Here is a 13,247-nt window from a genome sequence, read left to right as displayed (position 1 = left end):
TTACATTAGTGGAAACATGTTGGGAGTATTTACTGTATAACACCTTCTTTAAACCGTGTAACAGCTTTATCAGTAAATAAAGCAATTGAAAAAAGAAAAACAAAGAATTAAACAAAAAAGCATCCTAGTGAAACTTAAATCATACTTAGTTTTTCTTGATAAAAGTCTGGGTTCTGTCTCGGGTGGGTGTGCTGAACTGGAAGAAAGTTTTAGTGTTTTCTGGCCCCAGTGAGAAGAACCTGTCCCCTTCTGATCCCAGGAATGAAGGACTGCTATGAGGAGAGCGTGGTTTGACCAAACCTGATGACAATAAATTGCAATGATTTTCATACACTACTATGCTTTACAACAGTCAATCACGTCTGAACAGTGTTAGTCTCAGTGGGATAAAGAACTCTGGACATGATTTTATTTATGTAGGTTTAAAAGTAGACAACTACAATAATTAGTTTAAATAAGGAACCATTATATTTGTTTCTAACTAATGCCTTTTTTTTCACCTGACCTGTAGTAAAAGAGTGGGAAATGGGATCTTTCTCCCTCGTTCCCAGCGTATGCATCCGTACTGAGTCGAGAAGTCCCTGCAGCTTCTGATATTGCCTATTTTGTTCATTCAGTCGCTCCAAAACCTCACTGTACTTCCGCTTATATTCTTCCAACACCTGCAGAATGTAAAAGTTGAAGATGAGGACACTGATAGCTGTTAAAAGAAATACAAAAAAAGCATCCCTCTCATGCATCTATATATACAGTACCAACTATAACCAATAATTTGATAACTTGATTGCATGTTTCTTGTGATCTTAAACTTCTGAGCTAAAGTCACTCAATTGCTTCAAGGCTTGAAATCACAAATAATTATTATTATAATTTTTCTTGGAATGGTGAAATTGATGAGTTGTGATATTATCAAATAACTTTTCTTATCATCAAAAAAGTTGTGCTGTTTAATTTTTGCGTGGAACGCGTGATACTTTTTTAATGAAAGGAATGTAATGTAAATGTTGAAGAACCAACAATATGTTTCGTCTTCCATTTCTTCTTGTCATTTCATCTTTTATTTCTATTATTCAAAATTTTAGAAAGAAGTTATTTTGACAGTTACTGTGCGTGAACTGCAAGTGTGGGCATTGGTTTGATCGTGTTTGAGACCTTTTTCAAGGATGCGATCTCCCCTCTTAATGCATTTAACTCGAGCTCTTTGCTCTGGTTCTGCTGGATCATAAACTTCTCCATCTGAAGCACTTGTCCCCCAGCCCTGGACAAACTGTACTCCATCAGCAACCGCTCCTGGTTTACCTGAAAATAACCACAAGCAAAAGTGAAAAAGGCAAGGTGCATCAATCCCAACTTTTTCTGTTTATGGAACTGCAACCCTGCAGACATCAAACCTGGTAGGTCCAGAAGTCTAGCGCTTTATGACTGATTTCCAAAACAGTTTCAGGCCGTAATCCGACCAAAACCATAGCCTTGTATTGCTCTGAGGGTGCCAGCTCGGTTCTAAGCACGTCCAGTTTGCCCGAGAGCATGGAGGAGCACGCGGGGCAGATGGCAGGTGTGCGGCTGAACTCCTCTGAACCGTGTTGATCACAGAAGGCGTGAGAGCAGGCCGTGACCCACGCAAACCCACTCAACTTTGCCCGGCAGTTATGCGAATTACACAACAAGGTGAATTTAGGTGCAGACATTGCGGTTCTTATGGAAGGAAACAGGAATATTTTGTTCCTCAGTAACGTTATATGAATGCTGTTTTACTGGTTAAGCTAACGGAAAGATGATAAAAAAGGATATGTTAGCACTTTACGTTTAAGCTGGCAAAGCGCGGGAAAAGTGTTCCAAAGCTTCAATATTTCTGTTCGAATACTAAATCAAACCAAAGCGGTTATAAAATATACATATCCCTTTTCGCAAGTATGAAGCTTTACAAACTGGATAGTTTACCGGAAAGTTGCGGGTGTGTTGCTCATTATTTACAGTCAGTCACCGATAAGTTCACCGCGTGGGCTTTAACCTCCTGAGACCCAGAAAGAAAAAAAAAGTTTTGTGAATTTTTTCCCCGCATGTCATTAACGTACATTGTTGAGAGCATTCGATTTATTATTATTTTAAAAAAATAATGACAATTTTGGGAACATTTTATTTTATTCATATGTTATGTTAGAATGTACAAAAACAAATTATTTAAAAATATATATATTTAGGATTAGGTAACGTTAATAGGTTTCAGAACGTTGTATAACGATGACTTCTCAACTAATTTTAAGAAAGATGTAACAATAATTTGATATAGCCTATCATGTCTATGCAGGATGTGTGAAAAATTGCAATAAATGGGTTTTCCCACTGTATACAATGTAACTATACACTGTATCTAATTTGAATATTAATGTGTTCTTGGGGCAACATGCAATGAAAAAAGAAGTGTAATGATGGGAGTAACAATTGGCAATATTTTCATAATAATATCTAATATTTCATAAGGATATTTTAATATAATTTATTTCCCTCTTCATTTGAACATTTATGATGCACTTTCAATAACACTTTTCTTTTCCTCAAGACCAACAGAAACATTCATAAACAGTGTTGGGCTAATTATACAAAGAATGTCATATATTAACCAATACTATTTAGGCCTACTCCTTTCAAAAGTAATATTGTTACTATACGTATTACTTTCTAGAAACAGTAATTAGTTACACTACTAGTTACCTTACTTTTCTTCTCGCCTGTCGCCTGTAACTGTGTATCTTCCACATGACATTCTTCTAGAATGTTACTAACAACACATTTCTGCCTCATCATTTGACCAAAATGCATTGGATCGCAGTCAGAATTTATTACCAGATTTAATACTGACTGATTCAAGTAGAAATGTTGTATTAATCTCATTAATTATCACGTGTAGCTTAAAGCTAATTGTAATTTCTCCATTACCCATATACGACTGTATTTCATTATGTTTTTTATCAAATCACATTAGTTTGTAAGAAACTGTTTAATTTAAAGGATTTTTGATTTTAGCAATATATAGTATTTTAATAGTATAGTAGTTAAAGTACCACATGCTGATTGGATGGATGTGGGTGGGATGTAATGCCAGGTTAAAGTAAAGGCACAACTTACACAACAGTGTTCAGATCATTTTTTTCCTGACAAAATCAATATGCAATATTTCTATCTACTGAATGTAAGCTTTTCCATATTCCATGCTTAAATCAGCCGGGTTGAGGCATCAAAAGTAACTAAGCTGTTTTATGGATGTAACTGTAATAATATTACTGAAATCTTATTAGTAATTAGTTACACAACAAGTATTAGTATTACTGTTACTATTGCCCAACACTGGTCATAAATAATGTTTACGTACTCAGAGGAAGAATAATAAGAAAAAATAAGAAAAAATATGTTCATTGGTCAAGTAAGTTGCACTTAATAAAATATGGCTTTGTCTAGGAAACATATTTCATGATACAGGGTTATCCCATATGTGTTACACACTATTCAAAATGATGTTTTTAAAATAAGTCTTTTTTGGTCACTAAGACTGAATTTATTTGAAAAGTACTGAATAGAACAGTAATACTGTGAAATATTATTAAAATGTATAGTGTAATGTATCCCTGCGATGGCAATGCTGACTTTTCAAAAGCCATTACATATGCTCAATCAATTTAGAAAATAAAAGAAAGTAAGCATTTATTAGAATTTTCTGTAACAATGTACAAGTCATTGCTGTCACTTCAATGTAATGCATCCATATTACTGATCTTACTAACCCAGACCTTTTGAACTATAATGTACTGTAGTTTTTATTTTTCTAGTCCAATGATTGTTCAAAATGCATTAAATATGCTGAAAGCGATCACACTGATTGTTTCACTAGTCTCCTCCAGCATATCTCTATAGCCAAAATACATCAAAGGCATTCTCAGAAGAGAAACTACAAATACAGCATTTCTCCAAAGTGTAAAGTGCATCAACCGGGCATGAGAAAGGTATTAGTCTTGACCACTGATCTAATGACCTTTTTCTGACTTTTTTCCTCAGTTTTTCCTATATATATCCCTATTTTGGCATTGTTTAGATTGACTAACCCAAAATTATAATCAAACACATATATTTGCAAAATGGCACCTCCTCTGAAGAGCAGTAACGCGAATCATTCAATGTTCTGTCTGATTTGATTTTGAACAAGATGCTATTTTTAGTTGTATGAATCAAGCAATACAAATTCTTAACTTTAATGTTTAGGAAAAAATACAAAAGAATACAAATCAGCCTACATTCTGTCCACCCAACCAAGCATATTTCCCCAATCAAAATCAGCCAAATGTAGAGTAAACCATTCCAAACTGGCAACAGTGATGAGTACTGTATATAACAACAAATTAACAAGTAGAAAACAGAAGCAATGCAACAGATGCATGTGAGCAATAATGGTTTTACTGTAGCCTATACTAACTGTCTCTATTTCTTTTTGAATTATTGGTTTGCCTTAAGCATACAGTATAGCCTAATATTATTGTAAGTATTTTTATCTGCATGAACAAACATACTCAAGTATAAGAAAAAAACTGCCTAATGGTCAGTGGACAGCTTGGCCTTAAATGAGACAGGGTGCAGGTCAGCTGCATGTTTTTGATACATCTAATTAAAAATGGCTTTTCACTTCATCCCTCCTCCACGTGGTGTATGGGAACAGAGGCGGGGGTGAAAGGGGGGCATTGTGCGGAGAGGCAATGGATCCTGGGGGTGAGAGAGAAAGAGATGCCCACTCAACTGTGTCCAGGTCGCCTTTGTTGGAAATTCCCTTCCTATTCAATGCATTTTAAATAGAGCTCCGAATATTCGGACGCACCGACAAAGTGAGCGATCCGCAGGGGGTCTTTACTCCAGCAGCCCGTGCAGTTAGTCTATAAGCCGCTTGACGTATTATCCCATCCCATCACCTCCCTCAAGTTAAGTTATTTTTTGCTTTCATAGCATTTTTTTTTTTTTTCCAACAAAACTTTAACATCTGGTGCATTTTTTACAAAGACGATCTTCCACTATCTCTTTCAATATAAGCTACTTTTATAAGCTACTTTATATTTGTCCATCCTTCTATGTAACCCGATAACATTTACAGTCATTTTTTAACCTTCCTGTGAATCAGATGATTTGCAATGAAGCCTATTGAGATTTCACATAAATCTTGATAGACCTGCCAATACAAAAGTCTGTCGTTCTCAAATCTCACTGGGCGCAGTAAATGAAGTGTAGTTATTAAGTTGTTTAAACAGACAGATGTCAGAATCCTGAGGGGTATTAACTCCTCTTTTTTTTGCATACATTACAAGCATATGTTTAAATATAAAAAGGCACGGAATTTCGTTTTGACTCATATTGGTATATAACTCAGTTGTCTAAATTACTAGAGAGCTGCTATTAGCATTAAGAGAAACGCAAAAGAGGGAGAACGAAAGAAAAAGAGACGGTGTTCCGCGCCATTGAAATGCAAATGTCAGAACAAGGAGAGATTGTATTTGTGTGTGTGTGTCTTTGGAGAGGAGAGGAGAGGGGGGTCCGCAGAGTGGACAAGTTTGAGAAAGAAGGGACTTGTTGAGGAAAAACAGCCACACGCACTCGCCAGTTCACACAGCAACAGCGGACGACGCCATGGTTCGCTTCAGCAGCCCACACAAATTTTAAGTTTATTTTTTTATCAACTCTTTCAACAGAAGCCGATGTTGTCTTAACGCGTTCTGCAAGGTGGATTATTAGGAACAAAGGAGTTCGATACTCAGTTACTCAATACCGATCTTATAATTTGGGTTGCGAAGTTGATTGATGTCCGTAACTCTCCCCGTCTGCTCGTGAATCATGTCACGCCGGAAACAGAAACGGCCCCAGCAGCTCGTTAACGCGGACCCCGGTGGCACGCGCTTGATGCCGCAAGGTGAGAAAATCAATCCTTTGTTAATTATTTGTTACCCTGGCTTGGACCAATTGATAGTGATGCTATATATATATATATATATAAACAACGACTGTTATACATGCGACTGGTTAATTAAAATGTTTTTGCATAACTAGTTTTAGTTTACCAAGAGCACCTGTTATCTAAATAATAATGTTGTATACTTTTTTTCTTTATCGCTAAAAATAGGAACTCTTTATCACCTGAAGAATTATGATACAGGTTAAAATACGCTTGTGAGTTTGGCCCTCAGTGAGTCATTGTTTAAGAGCAGCAGCACACATCTCGCATTTCTGCCATGACCTGACTTTTTAAAAATAAGTAGTTTACTGACATTTCCCACTTAAAATGACTGCTATATGTGTTATATTGAAAAAAGGTTCTTGAAGACAAGTTGGTCTAAAGCTGTTCAGCCGTATGGCTGGTCATTATATTTTACGTTAATCACTCAGGGGCCATAACTGTATTAGCTTTTCACTAATGCCAATCCTCCAAGAGACTTGCAGCATAGTCAGTTTGATTGCTGGGGGTCTTTTATACATTTAGAGGAGTCTCCTATTCAGTGTGAATAAGGTGTAGGCAAGGGGGAAGGGACGTAGGGGGTGTTTGGGTAAAGATTAATCTCTTCTCACTCTATTCTCTGCCTTTTCCCTTATTCTCTCTCTCATGTTTCCATGTGCTCCTCTTTTCTGCTCCCACCGTGTTCCCCCCCTTCCCACTCCCTTGCCTCTATTCACTTTGTACCTCTGCTCAGTTGGGGGTTCCACTGTTAGAATACAGAGAAGAGAAAGAATGCACCATTGCATGTATGCATGCATGGATGGAAGACAAATGTAGCTAAGGAATCTTAAAGATACAACACCTTTGTGATTCGATTCCTATAGCCATTGGCAAGAACAGGTAGGAAGTTTTGAAGGGATTTTTTAGGGTTGAGTGTTTCTGGTGCATTTCAGCAGATCTGATTTGACAGGTCTGTGTACAGTCATTTTTGGTATCAGTATGCCAGAGAATGGAAATAGTTAATCTGTCAGTCAACCCACTATTTTCCCAACCCCCTTCTTCTAGTTCTTTTTCTGCGCTCAAGATTCTAAAAGAATTTGACCTTAGAGCTCATGAAGTTATGTCATCTAGCCAATCAGAGCGCAAGGACATTGCCCAAAACCCTTTCTATGCCCTGACCTCTGACCCTGCATGGGGTCAGGGGGGAAGGGTGAATAGAGAGATGAAAGATGTAGTTGATGGACAGAGGGTTGGGTTAAGAGGGGTTATGGGTTGTTGTGGTGATATCTATTGTCCTTTAAAAATCATTGCAATAGCTGCAAGCTGGTTAGTGAGTAGTGGCAAAAGTGAGGACAGAAGATGTGAGTATTGTATATGAAGTTTGTGATTTAAGGGTAAAAGATCATTAAGAATGTGTTTACACAGGAGTTAGCCTTAATAGCAAGGCTTTCTCATAACTCGTTCTTATAGAACTCTGTTAAAACTATTAATATATTGAATTATGAAATTATGAAACAATGCTACAACATTATGTTTTCAAATACTTTTCATTGTCTGATGAATCAATGCTATATAATTATTAACCCTATTTGTTTCCCCAGATGACCAGCTACCAGTGAAATCTCCATCGACCTCTCTTGCCTCTGAAGCTACCTCGTCATCTTCCTCTTCCTCTCCTACATCCCTTCAGGACTGTCAGCCTCCTTTGGCCCCAAGACCATCTCCTGGTGGCCTTCATGCCCCCTCGCTCCCCAATGAAAGCTCATCTCCTCCCCACTGGCCAAATCACATTGCCTCATATTCTACATCTCTGCCTAATGCACACTCATCTCTTTCTCCAGACTTCCCACATCCTTCCCTGTCCTCCCAGACCCACTCTCCTCCCCCTAGCCAGCAGAAATCCACTCATATTCCATCTCATCAGCCCCACTCCACTGTGATGTCCCCACCAATGGGTATTTCTGCCACCACCACTACCTCCTCTTCCTCATCTTTATCCTCTTCATCATCAATGGGTGCTCCCCCACATCAAGGAAGTCCTAGTCCCATCCACCAAACTCCTTCATCACCTTCAGAGCAACTCCAAGTGCCTCCGACCCTCGCTGTACTATTAGAGGAACTTAGGGTCCTGCAGCAAAGACAGATTCACCAAATGCAGATTACAGAAGAAATCTGCAGGCAGGTGCTGCGCCTAGGTGGAATGGTCAGTGCCCAAGATGCACCTCAGGGATCTGTGGAGGGTCAACAGAGTGATGCAGGCTCTAGCTCCCCACCTAATACTGTCTCCGGTGCCTCTTTAATTACCCAAGCTCCTACAACCAAGTCTAACATATTTCTCACAAATGGAACCAGAGCTCCTTATTCCACAACTTCATCCTCAACATCTTCCTCATCCTTAGTCACCTCTTCAGCCTCTGTGCACCCCCTCTCTCTAACGCTAGGACTTCCACCTCGCTACCTCAATGAAAAGTCTCCAAACACCTCCATCAGTCATGGCAATGGCATGAATTTCCCAGCTCCTCCCTTGCCAACGGTCAGCCTCTCCCATGACCAGCTATTTCTCAGTTCCACTGTTAGTACATCAAATGGATCTTCAAGCTCCTCTTCAGGCCGCCAGCAGCACACCTGCAGGTTCTGTGGGAAGGTTCTAAGCAGTGACTCCTCACTACAGATCCATCTGAGATCCCACACCGGTGAGCGTCCATACCAATGTCCAGTCTGCCTTAGTCGTTTCACTACCCGCGGCAATCTCAAAGCCCACTTCCTTCGTCACCGTGAGCAAAATCCTGAGCTGTCACTCTCTCTCTTGCCACCTGCTCTGTCTGAGCAGAGCCAATCAGGATCTGGCTCAGGGCCATCACAGAGGCGCAGAAAACGTCGAGCAGAGGATGAGGAGACATTTGGGGTTAAAGGTAGTGTAGGTGTGCCAGATAGTTTAGCTCTTGGTTTCCTGTCTGGGTCATCTCATCCATCTCCCTCCTCCCTTCCGTTACCACCCAGTGTTGATCTGGCCCTGCTTTCCACTGCCCACTCTTTGCTACAGCTCAACCGAGCCTCAGCTGCAGCTGCTGCCTCTGTTTCCACTAGTGTGCAGTCATCATCTTCATCCATCACCTCTTCTGCTATGACTGGCCAATTCAAAGGTACGAAGCAGCAGAGGTTTGATGAGAATACACCACCACACTCTACTTTACACCCTGGTTCTCCATATTCCCAGCTGGCACACCTTCCGAAGATTCTCTTCCCATCAGGTCCCTCTGCCCACCATCCTAGCCTTGCCCTTCTTCGCCCTCCTCACCTCCCTTCCCCTCACCTCTCACTTACCTTCCCTTTCTCATCATACCCCAAACCTCAAAACTCCTCTCCTACATCCTCCTCTCCTTCCTCATCCTCTGTCACCTCTGACACCTCAAAGCTGCAAAGACTGGCACAAAAGTTAGAGAAGATGCCCCTCCCTAAAAGCACCAATGAAGGCCATGCTCACACTAATGACATATCCACCACCTCAAGCGCTAATGCTATCTCAGCTTACAGGAGGGAGATGATGGCGGCCTTAGGGCTGAATCCGAGTCCCAGCAGTGAGCCAGCCAGCCAGGAGCTCCAAGGGTCAACTGCCTCCTCTTTGGTTCCTAATCAGTGTGGGGTGTGCCTCCGTGTCCTTAGCTGCCCAAGGGCATTACGTCTCCACCAGGCCACTCACTTGGGTGAACGTCCATTCCCCTGCAAACTCTGTGGCCGCTCCTTCTCCACAAAGGGAAGTCTAAGGGCTCATCTAGCCACACACAGAGCACGTCCAGCCAATGCACGTGGACAGAATTCATGCCCGCTCTGTCAACGCAAGTTTACCAATGCCGTGGTACTGCAGCATCACATTCGGATGCATCTGGGGGGCCAGTTGCCTCCAGAAGGTAATGGGGACCTGCAGTCAGAAGAAGACCCTGGTCATATGGATGGAATTACTTTACCCAAAAACCTTCAGTCTCTTCCTCTAAATATGAGCATGTCTTCCTCGGCCAGCTTACTGGAGTCTGAGGCTAGCCTAAGAGATGCGACATCAGGTGATGCAGATCAGCTCATGGAGTCAGATCAAGATCCTTATGACAACACACCTGAGACTAGTCCAGCTGTCACCCTGGAGAAGGAGGACCTGTTAGGAGAAAATAGCCCAGCTGACAATTCAGTTCCAGCAGATGAAAACCATTATGGCACAGTCCATCACAGCAAATCTCCAATTGTCAGTGGCTCTGCAGAAGAGGATGAAGAAACGCCATTATCTCTCTGTACCCGGACCAACTCCCAGGACACGTTATTTGATACAAAATGGCTCAATGGAACTTCACATCAATCAGTGATCACCGGGCCAAACCCTAATTTAAACTCTGAAGCTCTAAGTCTATCACCTGCCCTCACTCCACCCTCCAGCACAGGGTTGTCCACTGATTCAAAATCGGACCAAAGTAGCAAGCAGACAACACTTCATGTGAATGGAATAGACCGTGTTCTTGATCCCAGTGATGGTGACTCTCACCCAGCCATAGAAAATGATTCTTTGCACATTCCAGACAGAGCCGTGGAGCAGAAGGTGAAAGCTGAGGATGCACAAGAGTCTGCAGAAGAGGATCAAAGAAAAGATAGAGAAAAGAGTGAAGGGACATCATCAGAGACTCTTGTAGCCCCTCCACAGCCACAGCGCTCAGAGAAACCTTACAGCTGCACAGAGTGTGGAAAAGAGTATGCTAGCCGCAGTGGACTGAAGGTACATAGATTAATGTACTACTTTAAAGAAGATGGAATGTTAGATGACATGTTTATATCTTTGAAATATTCATTAACTACCCATGATATTGTGTTTACATTAGAAACATGACTTCTAATTTTTGTGTGTTTCAACAGGGGCATATGAAAATCCACAGTGGAAGTATGAATCAGGTGGCCAGTAGCACATCCTCACAGTCCTTTGAGGGAATAGCTGTGGAGCGTACAGAGGAGTCAACCCATCGGAAACTGAGAGGAGAAGATGCTAAAAACAAGTCAGAGGAAAGTACAGATAAATTGTCCTTGACTGCACATCCGGTGTCTACCACTGACAGAGATGACAGACCTGAAGACACTGCTTAAAAGAATGTGATTAGTTAGGTTTTAGCACTATCCTTGTTTACTGATTTCTATGACAACCTTTTTCAGCTTTGTGGTTAGCAGTAGTTTATAATTGTTTGATATTGTAGAATATCAGTAAATCAGTCCATATGTAATAGTAGTGCCTTTTCACGAAGACAGTTAAATCATATTGATAAAGACTTCGTAAGTCTTTCGACTTCAAATTTCAGGATGCACAGAAATTGGATCTTGAAAATAGTATTTGTGTATAACAAATGACGAGCAAATTAATTATCTGTCTAAGTGCAATTTCAGAAATCAATTTGGAACTCCAGGATATACATAAAAAATAGTTGTTAAACATTTAAAATATATATATTTTCAAGCAAACTCTAGGAAAAAAGGGACTGACTTGTGTGAAATAAGAGAGGATTGTAGGGATCATACCAAAACTGGTCAACTGATGTGCAGCTGAATGTAAATATCAATTTTGTTTCATGTACCGTTTTTATCTTCTTTCATGCTGCTGTACTTTGTAGGTATTTCTCTAAATAGCTGCACTATATCTGTGACTGCTGAACTCTTATTGACAAGGGGGGTTTATTCTGACAATGATGGGATTGTATTGCTGAGAGGGTCAGATTTACTTTCTGCACAAAGCCTGTTCTTCAGCTTTCTTGATTTTAAAAGCTCCACTGATTTGTTATTATTAAGGAATTTTATTTGATTATGAAAAACAGCAAATCAGATCAGTTCTGATGATGGTACAGAGGAGCAATTGCTATAGATTTAAGCTTTCAATATTTTTGTAATCTTGAAGGTTGAAGCAACTTTGTTGGCCCTGTTGAGCTCTATCAAGCTTTGTGTTGTAATTTCCATGGATGTAATTTGGTCCTAACTTGTCAAAAAGAGAAATAAAGTAAAAATGAATGTCTCAAGATTTCAGTTTTGACTTTTTTAAAATGTATGTGCATTATTGTAATTGAACTGAACACAAAACTGCCACCTGTTAAGCTATTTTCAGCATCCAATGAGGCTTTTTTGTTCTTGTTCCATAAGGCACTTTGTTTTTTATCAATTGCTCCCCCCCCCCATTTAAAAAAGTGTGCTTCCTTTAATGTTTTAGTTTCCCAGCTTGATGGTGTGCATGTTGATGGCCGTATGTGTGTATGTTGTGTGTGTGTGTGTGTGTGTGTGTGTGTGTTTGTTCACACACACATACACACACACACACTTGTGTAATGCAATTGAGTGTGCAGCTGTACAGACTTCACTCCCTCCCCTCAAAAACCTCTTGCTTTCTATGTCATGCTCTCTTTCATATGCTCGCTCTTTCATTTTCTCTTTCATTCTTTGCCTCTTTCACTCCCCCCCCCCCCCCCCCCCCCCCCCGTCCCTGTGTAATGCGGCTGACACACAGGAAGCTCTAATCCTCGCACAATGTCCCCCCTCATCCCCCCTGAGCGTCTCTGCGCGGGATGAAGGGGAGGTGGAGACCGACCCGGCCAGCTGTCCCTAAAATGGCTCCTAATCCTGCCTCTGCCAGGCCCTTGAAACCATGACAACCTGTAACCAAGGAGAGAAATTTTGAGGTTGAGAGGGAGACGAACAATGAGCCAGAAACAAGGCATGTGGTAGAAGTTTGTCGACATGCATTCAGGAAGAGATGAAGACATGTCTCAATCAAAAATAAGGAAATCTTCAAGAGACAATGCCAAAAAATATGCCAAAATGTAGCATCTTAAGAGGTCAAAAGAGCATCAAGACATGATGAATGTTTCTGCACTGAGTTGTCAAAGATCTTTAAAAGGTGAATTTGAAATCAGTGGATGTAAAGCTTTTTTCCATCTAGGCTCGGCACTTCAGGTGGTTCATAAACCAATAACCCCACAGTTTATTTATGTTTACTTTTACGATGTTAATTCAGACTCTTTTTTTTTAAGGGAGTTTAGTAAATATCTAGTCAAAAACAAGTTCCAAAAATAAATACTAGAAGACAAAAATCTGATTGCAATAATAAAAAAGATAACATCTGAAGTACTAAAGTAGTAGTAAAACAGCTGCCATTGGAAAGCGCTTCCTTTGCAAGTCAGAAAAAATGGATGTGGTGTAACATCCTATTTTGACCACACGGTGGCGACACATACACAGGTGTGTACTGTAAATAATCCAGTCATTTAGAGAGTTA

At 40.4% G+C, this 13,247-nt stretch overlaps 2 protein-coding genes across 2 annotated transcripts; one reads left to right on the top strand and one right to left on the bottom strand.

The window, feature by feature from the left end:
• Positions 1–21: 21 nt before the first annotated feature.
• LOC128017254 (E3 ubiquitin-protein ligase CCNB1IP1-like) lies at positions 22–1,957 on the bottom strand. Its single transcript, XM_052602550.1, has 4 exons — positions 1,392–1,957; positions 1,153–1,299; positions 506–662; positions 22–300 (listed from the first exon to the last, which is right to left on the bottom strand). The coding sequence occupies exons 1-4, from the start codon at positions 1,686–1,688 to the stop codon at positions 146–148; spliced, it is 756 nt and encodes a 251-aa protein (XP_052458510.1). The 5' UTR covers positions 1,689–1,957; the 3' UTR covers positions 22–145.
• Positions 1,958–5,243: 3,286 nt separating this feature from the next.
• LOC128017252 (sal-like protein 1) lies at positions 5,244–11,997 on the top strand. Its single transcript, XM_052602548.1, has 3 exons — positions 5,244–5,941; positions 7,564–10,718; positions 10,856–11,997. The coding sequence occupies exons 1-3, from the start codon at positions 5,866–5,868 to the stop codon at positions 11,078–11,080; spliced, it is 3,456 nt and encodes a 1,151-aa protein (XP_052458508.1). The 5' UTR covers positions 5,244–5,865; the 3' UTR covers positions 11,081–11,997.
• Positions 11,998–13,247: the final 1,250 nt, after the last annotated feature.

Source organism: Carassius gibelio, chromosome A7, assembly GCF_023724105.1.
Source record: "Carassius gibelio isolate Cgi1373 ecotype wild population from Czech Republic chromosome A7, carGib1.2-hapl.c, whole genome shotgun sequence".
Lineage (NCBI taxonomy): Eukaryota > Metazoa > Chordata > Actinopteri > Cypriniformes > Cyprinidae > Carassius > Carassius gibelio.
The sequence above is the reverse complement of the archived record's forward strand: the minus strand, read 5'-3'. Positions and strand labels throughout refer to the sequence as shown.